This window comes from Lutra lutra, chromosome 3 (assembly GCF_902655055.1).
Source record: "Lutra lutra chromosome 3, mLutLut1.2, whole genome shotgun sequence".
NCBI lineage: Eukaryota > Metazoa > Chordata > Mammalia > Carnivora > Mustelidae > Lutra > Lutra lutra.
In genome coordinates this window covers 39,697,620-39,714,000 of record NC_062280.1, presented here as the reverse complement: position 1 = coordinate 39,714,000, position 16,381 = coordinate 39,697,620, and the positions used below count along the sequence as shown (strand labels likewise).

Here is a 16,381-nt window from a genome sequence, read left to right as displayed (position 1 = left end):
AGCAGAACAAAACCGCCCTGCTTAGCCGCTACCCCACTCTCTGTCTTGCTTACAACTGGATTTGTGGGAAGAGCTGCACGTACTCACCAGCTCCCTTCTCCCACTTCCCACCTGCTCCCCAACTACTCAGTTTAGCTTTTGCCCCATCGGTCTTCAGAAGGGCTCAGCACCCACCCTCTGCCCACTAAATGCAGCCTCTCACTTCTCACTTCACAGGCAGCTCTCTCTGGCTGACCCAGGCCTCGCCGCCATCCCCGCCCCCATTTCCTCCTCCCACCTACCCCCCCAGGTAGTTGCCAGGGTCAACAAAGAGGGCTCGTAACTTTCCATGCCCTTCTGCTATGCGTATACAGAGGCACACACATCATTCATCAGGGTGTGTATTTATGGGTTTTTCTGAAACTGAATTATAGTGCTCACATCACTTTGCGATTTCCTTTTCCTATGTGACATTATACCCTAGACAGTCTTGAAGTTGGAAAAACGTTTCTAACTCTACACTTTTTTATTTTGGCATATAAATGTATGTAGAGCAGACATCACTAAGCGTCAGCACATCAGGTCAAGTCATTATATTTTTAGAAATAAAAGAGAAAAATTGGATTTTGCATGTGGGGGTTCTCTTGAGTTTCTAGGGGGGCAGGACCCAGGGCCACAGTCACAATTCACAAGTCACAAATGTTAACTCAACAGAAGGCAAAATGAGCATAACTCCATGTGGCTTCTGGCCACATCCCAGTAGAGACGTTTTATTTTGAGAAGCATTGAGCAGCTCCCTGAAAACACTGGCTCTTTATCTGTGTTTTGGGTTTAAATATTAAATTAAAAAATATTTTACATGGCTAAGCAAAATGACATCTGATCAGAGGCTTTGAAAATAATTTTGTTTGGGAGGTGGCGGCCACACTACAGCGACAGTGCGACTTGCTCCAATGAGCTCTGGAAGTTTCCTTTAGTCTAAGTCTGGGCATCTTTCACTTTCCTTTCTCTTTCCAATTTAAAAAGTCACACCGACCCTTGGTGAAGGCTGGTGAAACACAGACAGCTTGGCTTTCCCCAGGGTGCCCTTGCTAAATCTCTGCAGTGGGGCCGGCAGGGTCAGGGTCATGGGGGAGGCAAAGTCCAGCACCTGTGGACCAGAGTTCAGCACAAAGTGTCAGGTTCTGCCCCAAATGCTGGATCCTTTCCTTACAATCTCCCGACTACATTCCTCCTATAATCGTCTGAAAATTCTAGTTATCACAACAAATACTTTCAAACACTAGCCTCTTAAAATAAGTCTGCACAGGATAGCCAAAAGTCCGGACAATTAAAAGATCTCTATAGGAGCACTTGGCGGACATAGTGGAACATGCAACTCTTGATCTCAGTTTTGTGAGTTCGAGTCCCACGCTGGGTGTAGAGATTACGTAAAAATAAAATATTAAAATAAATAAATAAATAAAAGATCTCTATATTCCTTCATTTTTAGTAGACTATAATTGTTTCCGTAGGGATATTTCCCAAAGTTGAATTCCCATCATTAACAGAATAGTTGAATCAAATGAATTTTTCTTCTCAATACAAAGGGGTCAACAGCAACAAGACAAAACAAAAAATCCAAAGCAAACACAAAACCCCAAGGAGGTAACACAAGAGGAGGGAAAGTAGATCTTGAGGGGAACTTTTGGACATAATGACAAAAACTCACTGGAATTAAATAATTAAGACAGTAACTCAAAATATAATTTAAAACAGTACTGAAGGGCCAGACACAAACCAGGAGTCTTATCACAGCCCTAGGAAGACTGAGTCGGGGAGCTGGGTTCCCTCTGGCAGCTGGCAAACAATGGCCCACAGGCCAAGATGCTTTGGGGTTTTTTTCTAATTTTATTTTATTTAAATTCTTAATTAACATACAGTGTAGTATTAGTTTCAGAATAGAGGTCAGTGACTGATTCATCAGTTGCATGACTCCCAGTGCTCATTAGATCATGTGCCCTCCTTAATGCCTGCTTTTGAAAGGCCAGCAAACTGAGAGTAATTTTTATGTCTTTAAACATTTGAAAACAAATGTTTAGTGAAGCTTAAGAATCAACTGGAATTCAAATTTTAGTGTCCATAAATAAAATTTTCTGGGAACACAGCCGCATTCGTCCATTTGTGTATTGCTGATGGCTACTCTGTGTTACAACTGCAGAGCTGAGTGGTTGGAACAGAGACCCCGGCGGCCTACAAAGCCTAAGGTATTTACTACTTTTCTCTTTACAGAAAAAGCCTGCCAATCCCCGTCCTAAACCAGGTTTTACTGCCAACGACTTTGTGTGACCTGAGGATGGTCCCCTCCCCTCTCTGGGCCTCCCTTCCCAAAGTAAGGGGTGGAAAGGGGGTCCAGAGAAGGTGCTGGCCAGGAGCCCCCTGCCAAGGTCCAGAGCTGCACTTGCCGGACAAAGGCGGACTGAGCATGAGCACCAGCTGCTGCCACCTATAGGTCAGGAAGAAAGTGGCAGGCAGGAAGCTGTCTGTGTGAGGGACTGTCCCTGGCAGACCTCCGGGCGGCTGTCCACTTTGGTGGAGGGCTCCTAACTGAACTCTCTTCTCCAGCTGGTGTCACCGATGGACAAAGTCTGGCTTTTGTACACCTTTGGGACCGAGAGACCACAGCTCCGAGGAGAAACCTAGCCTCCACATTCACTTCAGGACTAATTGAAGGACTACAAGTAAATCATTCCTACAGAGAACTGGAGAGGGTCATGTGCATGTTTTTTCAAGGTCTGAAGGAAAAATAAGGAAAAAGATTGTCAGCTGGGAAACCTATCTATAGCGCAGGAGTCCCCATTCTCTACACTACTTCACGAGACTCGCCCACGTTGGTTCTGAAGCTTTGCGCTTTAAAACACAAGGCAAGCAGATTTGTCACAGTTGTGGAAACCCATACGAAAACAATGCAATTAAAGGAGTCCAGTGAACCAAGCCTTTGACCCTAGAGGTTCTCACAGTAAGCTTCTGCACCCAGCACTCCCAACCACGGGGAAGCCCAGCGGAGGCTCACGTCCCTCGAGGCACAAGATTCACGCTGAAGAACTGTTGTCTTTGAACTTCCCGTGACACCCGAGTGCTGTGGAGCACGGCATCTGTGTGCTGGCTACAGCGAGCCCACCCAAGGGGCAGCCACCTGTGAGCACTCCCACCTCAAATCCTTGCCTTGGTGGGGTCTAACTGCTATCCCCCAGGGATGTGCCCTGAGCGGGACCTGGCAGGAGTGATGCTCTGACGCTGCTGAGCCTGGAGAGGATCGGAAGCTTTGCCACCAACTGGGAAGGAAGTGTGGGTGAGACTGCTGAGTGATGAGAGGCCACGTGGAGAGGCCATGGAGGACGCGAGGCCAGCTTGGACACAGAAAGCAGCCCCAGGACATCCTATGTGAGACAGCAGACACCCACCCCGCCGAGCTCTAGCCAACCCCCAGAACTGCGAGAAATGAGGCAGCAGGGATTGAAATCTCCCTTTCTGGACTAACTCTTCAAGGCAAGGAAGAGACTCAGTAGTTTGGGCCAAGTTTTTTATGTGGTGTCAAGAGCCTCCTACTTACTTCATCATCTTCATCTTCATCATCGTCAGACTCAAGAACACCATCCAGTAGCTCTTCTAAATAAAGAAAAAATAAATGAATGAATAACTGCGAACACAGCAGGAAGCCTTGGCCAAGAGAACCCTCCAGCTGCTGCAGAGACGAGAATGAGGAGGTACCAGAACAACTGGGCAGGTTCCTGGTGCCCACACAGCCACAGACTCAGATCATCCCAGGCAACTTAAATCTCTCTCCCCCTTTGTACCAGTACGCATGGGCAGTGGCATGAGAAAGGTTAAAAGCTAGGATACAAATTCGAGAAGAATTTAGAAGAAAGAAAGTCAACGAGTACTGCTAGGCACCATGCTGGATACTGTCCCTTGTGTTGTTTATTTACTCCTTACAAAGATTTTGTTGACTCTAATCCCCATTCTATAGCACACAGCAAAGACAGGCATAGAGGGGATAAGGGATTTATTTATGGTCACATTCCCACAAGTGACAGAGTTGGGATTCGACTTGAGTCTATTTCTAAATCCATGATGTGTCCACCGAGGCTGGGAGAGTAGCCATGGCAGGCAGGGTTCCCGAAGGCTCCCATGATTCACTATAGGCTGTAGAAGAGTTTATAAAGGGGATAACAGCACACTGGAATCAGAGAAAGAATAAGCCTCTGTTTCTTCATCAGTGAAATAGGTATCAGGCCATCTACTTCCCAGGGTGGGTGGGGTAATTTTATAACTACACACCACCTGGCCCAGGGACTATACCACCTGGCCCAAGGCCACGTACACAGCGGGTATTACATAGACATTTGGTTACCTTCTCTTCCACGAAGACTTCCCTGATCCCTCAATGAGCAGTCACTTCTCTCTCTGCTGCTGAACACACTCAGCATTTTCTCTAGATAGCACTGTACTAGTGTAGTACTAGACAGTACTGTAGATAGTAATACTAGACAGCACTGTGGTAGACAGTAGTAGCACACAGCACTGTGGTAGACAGTAGTAGCAGACAGTACTGTGGTAGACGGTAGTACTAGAGTGTACTGTGGTAGATAGTACTAGACAACACTGTGATAGACAGTAGTAGCAGACAGTACTATGGTAGATGGCAGTACTAGATGGTTCTATAGTAGATAGTACTAGACAGCACTGTGGTAGATGGCAGTACTAGATGGCACTGTGGTAGACAGAAGTACTAGATGGTACTGTGGTAGACAGTAGTACTAGATGATACTATAGTAGATAGTACTAGACAGTACTGTGGTAGATAGCAGTACTAGATGGCACTGTGGTAGACAGAAGTACCAGATGGTACTGTAGTAGATAGTACTAGACAGCACAGTACTGTGGTAGATGGTAGTACTAGATGGTACTGTGGTAGATAGTACTAGACAGCACAGTACTGTGGTAGATGGTAGTACTAGATGGTACTGTGGTAGATAGTACTAGACAGCACTGTGGTAGACAGCAGCATTAGATAGTACTGTAGTAGATAGTAGAACTAGACAGCACTGTGGTAAATAGTAGTAGTAGACAGCACTGTGGTAGACAGTGTAGTAGACAGTACTGTGGTCAACAGTAGTATTAGTACTATGGTAGACTATAGGACTAGATGGTACTATAGTATATAGTACTAGACAGCACTGTGGTAGACAGCAGTACTAGATGGCACTGTGGTAGATAGTGTTACCAGACAGCACTATAATAGATAGTAGTACTAGATGGTACTAGAGTAGATGGTACTAGACAGTACTGTGGTAGACAGTAGTAGCAGACAATACTGTGGTAGATAGTACTAAAAGCACTGTGGTAGACAGCGGTATTAGACAGCACTGTGGTAGACAGTAGTAGTAGACAGTATTGTGGTAGATGGTAGTACTAGATGGTACTGTGGTAGATAGTACTAGACAGCACAGTACTGTGGTAGATGGAAGTACTAGATGTTACTGTGGCAGACAGTACTCTGATAGTGCTTGCCACTTTGGGCTGATCAGTGTTTCCTAATGTGTGAACGGCCTATGGACTGTCTGGGAATTTTGAGTCCTTGGGGAACAAAGCACTGGGCTTACTCCTTCCTTTATTCCTTATGGATCTCCGGATCTCCCTTATGATCACTCACTTACTGAATAGATGATGTGAAAGTAACGAAAGCCTGAGAGAAGAGGCTGGGAAGTCAAATAGGAAGTTGGAGGAAAGAGGAGGTAAAGGTGATTCTTGAAGAGATCGCTCAGTATACTACGAAGGTGGCAGATTCACCCAGGCTGCACCCCCAAACCATTTCACAGGAGGGAATATGTAACACCCTATCGTCCTCGACATGACCCTCATTCTGAAGGGAAGGGCTCCACTGATATGGCTGGACCAAGGACATGACCCTCATTCTGAAGGGAAGGGCTCCACTGATATGGCTGGACCAAGGACGGCAGCATGCAGGCTCCTGTTCCTACCTCAGAGAGGCCCGCACACCTCCCTGCCCATCACAGGCCCACCGTGGTCAAGGAAAGCCCTTCGCAGATGGGGGAGTCACGTCCTCCTGCGATGGAGCCAATGCTGGGTCACTAACTTCCTTTCCCGCCCTGCAAGGAGCACGACTCTGCCCCGCTGTGGTCAACACCTATCAGGCAAGTGCCTTTCAAAATGGGCTTGCGGCTTATTCATCAGTTACAAACCTTTGCAAATACAGAAATGCCCTCCCCCACATTTTTTTTTAAGATTTTTATTTATTTATTTGACAGACAGAGATCACAAGTAGGCAGAGAGGCAGGCAGAGAGAGAGGAGGAGGCAGGCTCCCCACTGAGCAGAGAACCTGATGCGGAGCTCGATTCCAGGACCCTGGGATCATTACCTGAGCAGAAGGCAGAGGCTTTAACCCACTGAGCCACCCAGGCGCCCCCTCTCCCACATTTTTAAAGAGAATCTTTGACATTTTGTGAGGCCACAGGCTGGTCTGGCCACACCCGCTCCCCCGAGCCCATTGGCTCTGGGGCAACATCTTCCCAGAACAATCCAGTCCCGAGAACTGAAGAACCTTATAAACCTCAGCTCTTCTCTCGGGCACAACGGGGGCACCAGCCCAGTCTCTCGCATTGCTCACCTCCTGCACTGCTCGCCGGGCTCCGGCACAACCCAGCCGCCCCCACTCCAGGAATGAAGGAGTGTGGCGGGGGAGCTGCTAGTCTCCTCACGGGACGGGGGGGCCCGGTTGGTGAAGCTGACTCTGCCCTGGCCCCTGTCCTCTCTTCAATGACTGGCTTGTCCCTGCCAGACCCCCTCGTGGAGGGCTGGTATTCGGGACAAACCTCCCTGCTGTCGCTGCTGGCGGTCATCTCTTCTTGTCAGGTCAGCTTTCCCGTAAGCTTCCCCAGAGCAGTCCTTCCCCACCTGTGGGGTGAGGTTCCTACAATATACTAAAAGTTTTGTATTTGGAAACCTTAAAACTTTATAAGACAATAGTGCTAGAGAACTGAAATGGGCTTGAATGTCTGAAAACCCACTTACATGTTTTAAGAGGATACTAAGCTAAGAGAGTAAAAAAAATAAAGATTGTGGCAATGCCATTTCACATATCTTAAACTAGTATGCTGTTAATTCATACTTTCCTGTTGCTGTCCACTTGAGGGTGAAGCCTGGACTAGGTGGGAACTCCAGCCTGGCCCTCTCCGGCTTTCCTCACCATGCTGGTACATTCATCCAGTCTGACTCCTTGCTCATGACACATAGCCCAAGGTATGTGAGTGTGTGTCTGCTCCTCCATCCGAATGTTCAGTGACTTTCTAATTTTGTTTCAAAGTAGCAGACTCCCTAGGTAATCGTTTCTGGGGACTGGCCACTGTCCCATGAATACAGAATAACTCAAGTGCTTGAGATCAAAAGAGAAGTACTTTTGACACTCTTTATTTAAACTGGAACTTACTGAGAGAGCAGGTGTATCTCAGGCCTTTCCTGGACACCCAAGTCTATAAAGCTTGAGCTCTCCCCGTGGTAACTTCTTGGCAAAGCAGAGCTCTCATGGAAGTGCCAACTGACCCTCCCTCTTCACATTCGTCAGCATGCTGGCTCAAGGGCTGGATTTACGTAAGAGAAAGAGACGGTTTTGGCCAGAGAGCAAGGGGGGACCTCCCCTGTGTCTGGGCTGCCAGGAAGGAGGGAAGACTGACAAAGAAATGGAGGTGGCTGTGTCTTGACATACTGAAACACAGAGTCAGCCCTGAAGAAGATTTGCAGCCCAGATATGACCCTGAGGCCGCAGAGGAACCCTGGCCTGGGACGGTGGTCTCAGCATGGCTGATGAGCACAGAGCAGAAATGGACCAATGTTCCCTGCCTTACCCCACTTTCCAAACTGTTGCCTACCCGAAGGAGGTTAGGGAGCAAGCTCAGCCCCGACTGAGGTTCAGGTTTTCTTTAGTGTTATTTTGTAAATATGCCTGCCGGGCAGAACTGGGGCTCGAAGTCAGAAATGAAGCTGCTGCTGGGGTGCCTGGGTGGCTCAGACGGTTAAGTTAAGCATCTGACTCTTGACTTCGCCTCAGGTCATCATCTCAGGGTCCTGGGATCAAGCCCTGTGCCAGGCTTGGCGCTCAGCAGTGAGTCTGCTGGAGGATTCTCTCTCTCCCACTCCTTCTGCCCCTCCCTCCACTCGTGCAAGCATGCTCTCTCTCTCGCAAATAAATAAAACTTAAAAAAAAAACCCTTTATTTTCTGTTGCAGAAAATAAAGTTCTATTCTTTGCTCACCTGAATTTGGGATGAATCACATTTGCTCTGTAAGAGCCACGGGAGAGGATGTTCAAATGGAGACGGGCCCTAGCCTGAAGGGAGCCAAGGTTTCACACCTCACTGGCTGCTCTCCCAGCTGCTTCCTGTTGATTGGGAGCCTCTAAGGTCCTCTTCCTGTCAGGCTAGGTGTCAGGGGTCCCCAGAAAGAGCTTCCCCTCCATCCTGGTCCCATCCAAGCCTTCCTGCACCTTCCTTTCCTGCTTACTATGGGATGTAGGTTGTCATGGCATTGGAGGAAGCCAGAGAGAAAGAGGATTATATCCTCACATGGAGCCAGTAGGCAATATACATTTTTCTTCAAAGAATGAATGCATGCGGGAGAATGACCTTTTCTGCAGCAGAGCTAGGGAGACTGACGTTTGTTTTCCTTATCAGACACTGGGACCCCAGGGAAGCCTTATAAGGTGGGGGAAGAATAAAGGCGGATGTGCACATAAAGAGAACATAAGGTTAGAGCAGGGTGTTTGTGATTGCTTTTGAATTCTTTTTGTTGCCTATAAGCCTGAAGTGTGATGAGAGATCGCTGGTCTTGGGACAGACTGGCCTTGACTATCTGGTCGAACTTTCGTTGGTGCGTTCGCTTGGGTCTCCCCGGCTCCCTTAAAGCTTCATGAATGAATTCCAGGACACTAGCCTTCTAAGAAAGCCCATGCAACTTTTTAGCCCATGTTAAAGTTGCAAAAGATAAATCACAGATTCTTGCATTGAACAGACCTGAATTAAGCTGCTTGATGATGAATTCGATCTGGCGCACCATTTCAGCATTGCCTTCCTTGATGAAGCAGCGAAGGATGTCCTCCATTCCCTATGGGCATTGGAGAGAGTAAGAGTTAATATTTCAGGGTTATTTTTTTTTTTAATGGGGTGAAAGTAGTTTTCAATGGAAGAGTTTCACCTAATCAAAACCAAACCAAACCAAACCAAAAACCTTTATTTGGGGGAGGGGGAGGAATAGACACAATAAAAATTCCTCTGTTCAGTATTAACATTCTTTTTGTTCTTTTTACAATTCACAGTGGAATTATTTTCCTCTTGTTGACTATCCAACCTAATTATAAAACATTTGGCCAACAGAAAAGCCTATTGTGCAGAGAATTGAGGGTTGTCAGGAGGAGGTGGGTAGAGGGAAGGGTGAAATAGGTGAAGGGGATTAAGAGGTACGGACTTCCAGTTAGAGAATAAGGAAATAGTCATGAAGATTAAGAAAAAAAATAAAGTACAATATAGTCAATAATGCTATAATGACGTTGTAGGGTGACAGATGGTGGCTGTCCTTATCTTGATGAGTGCTGGGTAACATATAGACTTGCTGAATCACTATATTGTAAACCTGAAACAAATATTACACTATATGTCAACTATACTCTGATAATAAGTGGAAAAAAAAACAACCTGTAAAATTTTACTGTGTAAGTAAGTATTCCCTTCAGTTTGGGCACTATGTTGTTTTGGGAGGTGGTTCCTTTCTTGCGATTTCTTTATACTCTTCCTTCTGGATTTTAGGGACAAAATCAAGAGTAAAACTATATGTGTAGAGAAGTAGATGAATAAGCAGAATCTTTTTAAACAGCTATCGTTCTTTTTTCTATCAAAATAATTACAAAGTCACCATAATGTACATTATTTATTATAAAATGCTTAAGTCAGAATTTTCAATGTTGACTAAGAGAATTGCACAGAAGTGTAGAGGTAAGTCACTGACTCAAGCACAGGTGTCTGGCCCCCCTCCTTCTTCTTTCCTTGAGGGATGTGAAGGAGGTTTTGTGGCTGGAGCTGGTGTGGCTTCTTGCCACTACAAGGGGAACGTGTATCTCATAATGACCCCAAAACACAGGAAGCAGAGAGAAACGGGTCTACTAACATGTGAACTCTGATCAAGCTCTGCCTGAAGCTGATGCCTGCACTTCTTGGTGATGAGCCACTATTTCCCTCCTTTAGTGTAGGCCTGTTTGGAATCAATAGCTCTAACTGAATCAAAGAAGGGCCAAGTGCAGTTTTGAACCCAGAGAATTCCCATTGTCTAGAGCACAGCATTACCTTCTAGAAGGTTAAGGTTAAGATAGAAGGTATCCGAGCTCCCTCATGAACTAACTGTGTGATCTTGGTCAAATTGCTTAGTTCTGCTCAGTCCTCAACTATAGTTCTCAACTATAAAATAAGGATGGCAACTCTAGTTAATGTGACATTTTTAAAAAATAAAGAATGTAGGGGTGCCTGGGTGGCTCAGTGGGTTAAGCCTCTGCCTTCAGCTGAGGTCATGATCTCAGGGTCCTGGGATCGAGCTCCACATCAGGCTCTCTGCTTGGAGGGGAGCCTGCTTCTCCCTCTCTCTCTGCCTGCCTCTCTGCCTATTTGTGATCTCTGTCAAATAAATAAATAAAATCTTAAAAAAAAAGAATGTAAATTGGGCATCAGTTATACAGGTGTATGTTTGTCTAATGCACTGACCTCTGTATGGAAGGCCTATGCGTTTCACTGTTCATGAGTTATACCTAAAAAAACAGCCTCTAGTCCAGCGGCTGGCATACAACAGATGCTCAAATAAAAGGTTAAGATTATGCTTGCTGTGTTTGGAAGGGTTTTGTGGCTCGGAAGAGAGATCCGGTAGCTGAAGCCAAGGGAATAAACAAGGTTGCAGGTGACAAAGAGGGAGAGGCTTAGGACAGCATCATCTTTGAGAAAGTAACACTGAACTGGTGGGCAGAGATAGGTAAGCACACAGAGGAGACCCAAAGGAGTGGTCTGGAAGGGATGAACAACTCTGGATAGACCTTGGATTGAGGAAGAGGGTGCCAAGAGGGCAGCACTCTGCTCCAGCCCAGGGCAGAATGTTTGGCTGGGGTCTAAACCCCACAGAAGAGCTTCATGGCCGACAACTGCTCCAGCCCTGGATACAAGAGGCTCTGGGGTAGGCACGAGGGCAGCCCTACTGATTTAAACCGCTCTCCCGCCCCAGATTTTGGCAGTCTCTTCAAGTTCAAATGGCGCTCAATGTACCCATTTACCGTTTTCTCCACTTTGGGGGGTATTATTTTGAGACCACCATAATAGCATTTGGTACTGATATAATTTTTAGGTATTCTTGGTCACTTTCCACCAGCACACAAATGTTTTACACAGTTGCAAAAACAGAGTTCTTAATAACGTCATATTCTCCTCTTGTCTCCTCTCCTGGGACTCCAGTTACGTAAGTGTGAGACCTCTGGGTATCGTCTCCCAGGTCTCTGAGGCACTGTCCCTTTCCTTCACATTTTTTCTCTGTGGTCTGGATGATCTCTAAGGGTCACACTCTCACATCCTACAACCCTGAGTCTCTCCTCCCCACACGGTCCCTGTCCGTTTACTGCTGTTCCTTCCTGCCTTCTCCGCCTCTCGCCCCAGATGTCCTTCCTCCATGCTGCCTTTCGTGCTGCTTGATCCATATCACCTCTGTTCCTTTTTCTTCAGCCTACATGTCTTTTTCCTTGTTTCTGACTTTGTTGACAATTCCTGTCACTGGAATGACCACAATGCAGAACTTATTCAAGTTTATTTTCCCCGTTCTGTATTGAGATAGCAGATTTTATTTATTTATTTTTTTAAAGCAATAGGCAATGAAGTTCCATTGTTTACTGTGACCACACAGAATTGTTCTTATTTAAGTTTTTCTCTCTGGCATAACTGCAGATGTGATTTTGGATGACTAATTAGGAGATTTAGCAATTCTTCTGAGTAAGTGAAATCAAGTGGAGGAACATGTTTCATTGGTCTCCAACTGAATTTGGCCTGTGTTTTGACTGTGGAAATACATTTAATCTCTTCAGCACAGCATTTAACCTGTTAACCTGGTTTCACATTACTGGATAAAGGACAAAACTCCAGTGCTTTTGCTGATTAGATCTAGAAACACTTGTCATCACTAAAGATGCTAACTGCCTGAAGCTTGTTTTATGCTTCCGATATAAACACTAATTGTAAACACATTAAACACTGAATTCACTATTTGCCAACCAAAGTAGATGTTCTATCATCTTTAGTAGGGTTTCTGTCCCCTTCGGCAGCTGTCAGAGCGCCTAAGGTTAAGTGTCTGGCCAGCACCTGTTCTCACTGCTGCCCCAGGCCCTCCAGGAAACCTGGGGATGCATTTCAGTGGGGATTTACTCCATTTCACTGTTTTCTTGCTAGGCTTCTCCTACTATAAAATCCATAGGCTTTCCCAAAGCCCCAAATTAAAATGAACCATTAAAAATGTCTGTAACTTTCCAAAATAAGCCTGTTGGGAACTTTTTAACACTGTAGTTTTTTTGTTGTTGTTGCCAGAGAGAGAGAGAGTGAGCGAACGAGCAAGAGCAAGGGCAGGGGCAGAGGGAGAGACAGACTCTTACTCAAGCTCCACACCCAGTGCAGGGAGCCCTGCGTGGACTCACAAGCGAGATCATGACCTGAGCTGATCAAAAGTCAGACACTCGACCGACTGAGCCATCCCAGCGCCCCCTAACACTGTAGTTCTTTTTTCTTTTTTTAAATTTGAGAGAGAGTGAGAGAGAGCATGAGAAGGGGGAGAGTCAGAGGAGTGGAAAGCCTGATGTAGGGCTCTATCCTGGGACTCTGGGATCATGACCTGAGCAGAAGGCAGACGCTTAACTGACTGAGCCACCCAGGTGCCCCTCTAACACTGGAGTTCTTACAATTTAGGAGTTAGGGATCCTTTAAGATCTGAAAAAAGCTACAGATTCTCTCCCCTAGAAAACTGCAAATGTGTATCTGGCGTACAGTTTCGGGGAGTTCACAAAGCTGTGCGAGCCACGCAGCCCAAGTGGCCCGGAGCCAGGTCTAAGAGCTCCCTGTTCTAACAGCTTCCGAACTGCGCCACTCATTGAAGCTTACAAACTGCTCAAGCCCTTATTCTTACCATTGCTCTTGCTTCCTCACGAATGGATGGAATAGAAAGTATGCTGTACAGAGCTCCGTTCACATACGGCTGTATCTTTAAGGGGAGAAAAAACAGTCATTTGCAAGTTCTCAAATTCTGTACAACTCCGTGATCAAACACCCCACTCAAGAATCATTTGGCTAATGAGGAGAGTGAGCCTTCCTATCTTCCTGAGCTCCAGGATGCATGTTTCCAAATGACCAGTATCTCCATCTGCATGTCCCAGTGACAGCTACAAATAAGAGTTCAAAGTCAAGTTCATTACTGGCTCTCAAAGCTCACTCTTGTTATTTCACCACTTAACTAACACCATGCTGATCACTCAGGCTTCTACCACTGCTGGAGTCATTATCGATTGCTCTCGCCTTTGCTTTCCAGGGTTCAGTCTCCAAGCTGCCTCTGATAGGAACCCTTCTTTCCCACACACAGTGCCACTGTCCTTGCTCAGACATCGTCTGTGACCTAGGTGACACTGAATCTCCAAAAGTGCTTCTCTCTTTGATGTTCACACTGTAGTCCAACAATCATATCATTGCCAAAATTCTACAACATGGGCCAAATCATCCCTCTTCCTACACCTCAGAAACCTTCCCTAGAGCCTACCTGGAAAGTCCTAACTTCTTAGTACAGCACACAGGCCCCTTCAAGGTCTGGCCTCAATATCATGTCCCCCTGCCCTTCCCTTCCTGCCACAATAAGGTTTACACTGTACAGACTGATCTCACCCTACTTAGAGGGCTCTCCACCACACCATACACCCTGCTCTGCCTCCTGTATATCCCTCCGCTGTCATACTGGATTCAGTCTATGTTTGCATTTATACTTATGTCTCCCCATGTTTTCCTCACATAGGTAACCCCAACATCAAGCCGTACAGGACACAGAACATGGCAGGTGCTGGATAAATGAGAGCTCCCCTTTGAGTAGATTTTGTGTGACACTCTCCACATTAATGGAGGAGGGCCCATTCCCACCATTCTTTTCCAGCACTGGACTTTATTATCCCTTAATTTTTGCCAATCTAATGGGTAAAGAGAAAAAAGGCATCTTATGGTTGTTCTTACTTTTATTTTCCTGACTATTAGCAAAACTAAACATCTTGCCTTTGTCTATAGGTCATCAAGATTTACTGTTCTGTGAACAGCCCATGTGTGTACTCTATCCTTTTCTTATGTCTTTTACTTATCAATTTATAGGAGCTCTTCATATATAATGGATATTAAACTTTTATCCTATGTGCAAATATTTCCTCAGGCTATATCACTTGTCCATTGACTCTTACTATGGCCTCTTTTTCCATATAAAAAAAATTTAATGTTCACTGAGTCAAATATGTGCATCTTTTTCTTTATGGCTCCTGGCTTTCATCTTTCATGATCATGACTCACTCACACAGGATGCACGTATGTAGCATTTATTTGTGAAGTGAACACATTTCTAGGCTCTAACATGTATACAGGTAGATTTTCTAGCTCATCTTCAAAGCAGATATATTTGTAACAATTATGACAAGATTTAAATCCTCCGGTCTATTCTGTCCTCAGAGGTAACATACTGGTTCCAACACTTAAAACCAACATTACTATTAGAGACTAATATATTTCCTATGTATAGGCTCCAATTGCTTTAGTTGAATAAAATGGGAAACAGAGTCTAGAAGTAGTTAAGAGCTCTTGATTTAAAAAATATAAAAAGCATGGCACACACCATAACAACCACCCACCCTTCACTTGCTGAAGCCACCCAGGTCACCGAGCTGGTGGGCCTAGGGGATGGAAGATATGAGAGAGACGAACAGAACGGGAGCTGTCTGCAGCTAAGTGCCTCACTCTGACCCAGCGGCCCTCAGTCCTGTCCCACTAAGACACCGTTGCACCTGATCTGGCTAAAGAGGTCAGGCTTCTGTTGAGGCTTTGGCTTCACGTGCAAAGTGATGCCACGGTTTCTGCACAGGCATCTGGAGAGAGCCGGTGACAGCATACTCACACCATTTCGAAGTTTCTGTTAATTAGTTTATCAAGACCTCTACTTTATTTTAAAAGGGTTTGTGGCCCACAGGCTAGACAACAGAAAATCCCACCATACTGGAGAGGACATGGGGGAGAGCAGAAGCCGGTACAGTCATTGTGCGGGACAGAGTGGTGGGACCCCCAACCCGACACTGACACTCGGGGAAAGCCAGCGGTGACGCACATGTCTGCACCCCAGGGGCCCTTGGGGGGCCAGCACGGTGATGTCACTGAGGACCGCTATGGCGGCTGAGGGCGGGAGTCAGCTGGACAAGCCTGGGGGACTTGAGGGGAGTCCTGTGAACAGGGGCTGTTTCTGCAGCAGCGAGATTAAGGAATGAGATGTATACAAGGCAACACAGGAAATTTCTAAAAACACAGTGAAAAGGTAAGAAAAGAATGAGATCTAGAGCGCAATACTATTGACACAATGACACATGCAACACACAACAGTAACTAAATTTGCAGGCCACGCGCCACTGCAGGGACTGTTGATGTGGGGGAAGAATGAAGCAGGGTAGGTGACAAGGAGGAGAATAAGGCCTGGGAGGGAGCTGGCACAGACCAGTGACAGCAGGGCAATAGGAAATGGGGGTCAGGGATCAACCTCCAGCTTCCTAGTTCCAGAATCTGGAGGAGGGGGTGCACTGACTAGCAGGGCCAGCCTCCCCCAAGCCCGGGGCTGGCAGCGCTGGCCCAGTACCTCATGGTTCTCATGGCCAAGCAGATCCGAGAGAACTTTCAGCACCAGGCCCGCCACCTTGGCACACATGTTCTTCCCTTAAGAAGAAACAATGAAACAAAACGTGACACGTCTAAATGCGGAAGCACAGTTTCAGGTCAGGCAGACTTGAATTCAAACCTTGGCTCCTCTGCTTATGAACTGTGTGACCCCGGCTGAGTCATTTGGCCAATGTGAGCCCCCGTTTCTTCCTCCTGGGACTCCTCAGGGAAGGCAGGAACTCAGTGTAGGCCATGCATTCCCAGCGCTCAGTCAATGGTGCCTCCGAGAGCCCAGAGTTATTCAGGATGGTCAGTGGAAGCCTGGGCTATCACAGAGCAGTGCCCTGCCGCCCAGGTGCACAGACCACCATTGCAAACACCACACAGGTATTCTAGCCAATTCA

At 46.4% G+C, this 16,381-nt stretch overlaps 1 protein-coding gene across 3 annotated transcripts in view; it reads right to left on the bottom strand.

The window, feature by feature from the left end:
- Nucleotides 1–16,381, bottom strand: part of ARMC9 (armadillo repeat containing 9) — a 160,607-nt gene that overhangs the window by 71,187 nt on the left and 73,039 nt on the right. For all 3 annotated transcript variants that reach the window (XM_047721349.1, XM_047721350.1, XM_047721351.1), the window contains exons 16-19: nt 15,958–16,034; nt 13,225–13,299; nt 9,048–9,138; nt 3,572–3,627 (exon numbers count right to left, since the gene is read on the bottom strand). In XM_047721349.1, coding sequence (XP_047577305.1) covers nt 3,572–3,627; nt 9,048–9,138; nt 13,225–13,299; nt 15,958–16,034 — 299 coding nt within the window. The remainder of the gene's footprint in view (nt 1–3,571; nt 3,628–9,047; nt 9,139–13,224; nt 13,300–15,957; nt 16,035–16,381) is intronic.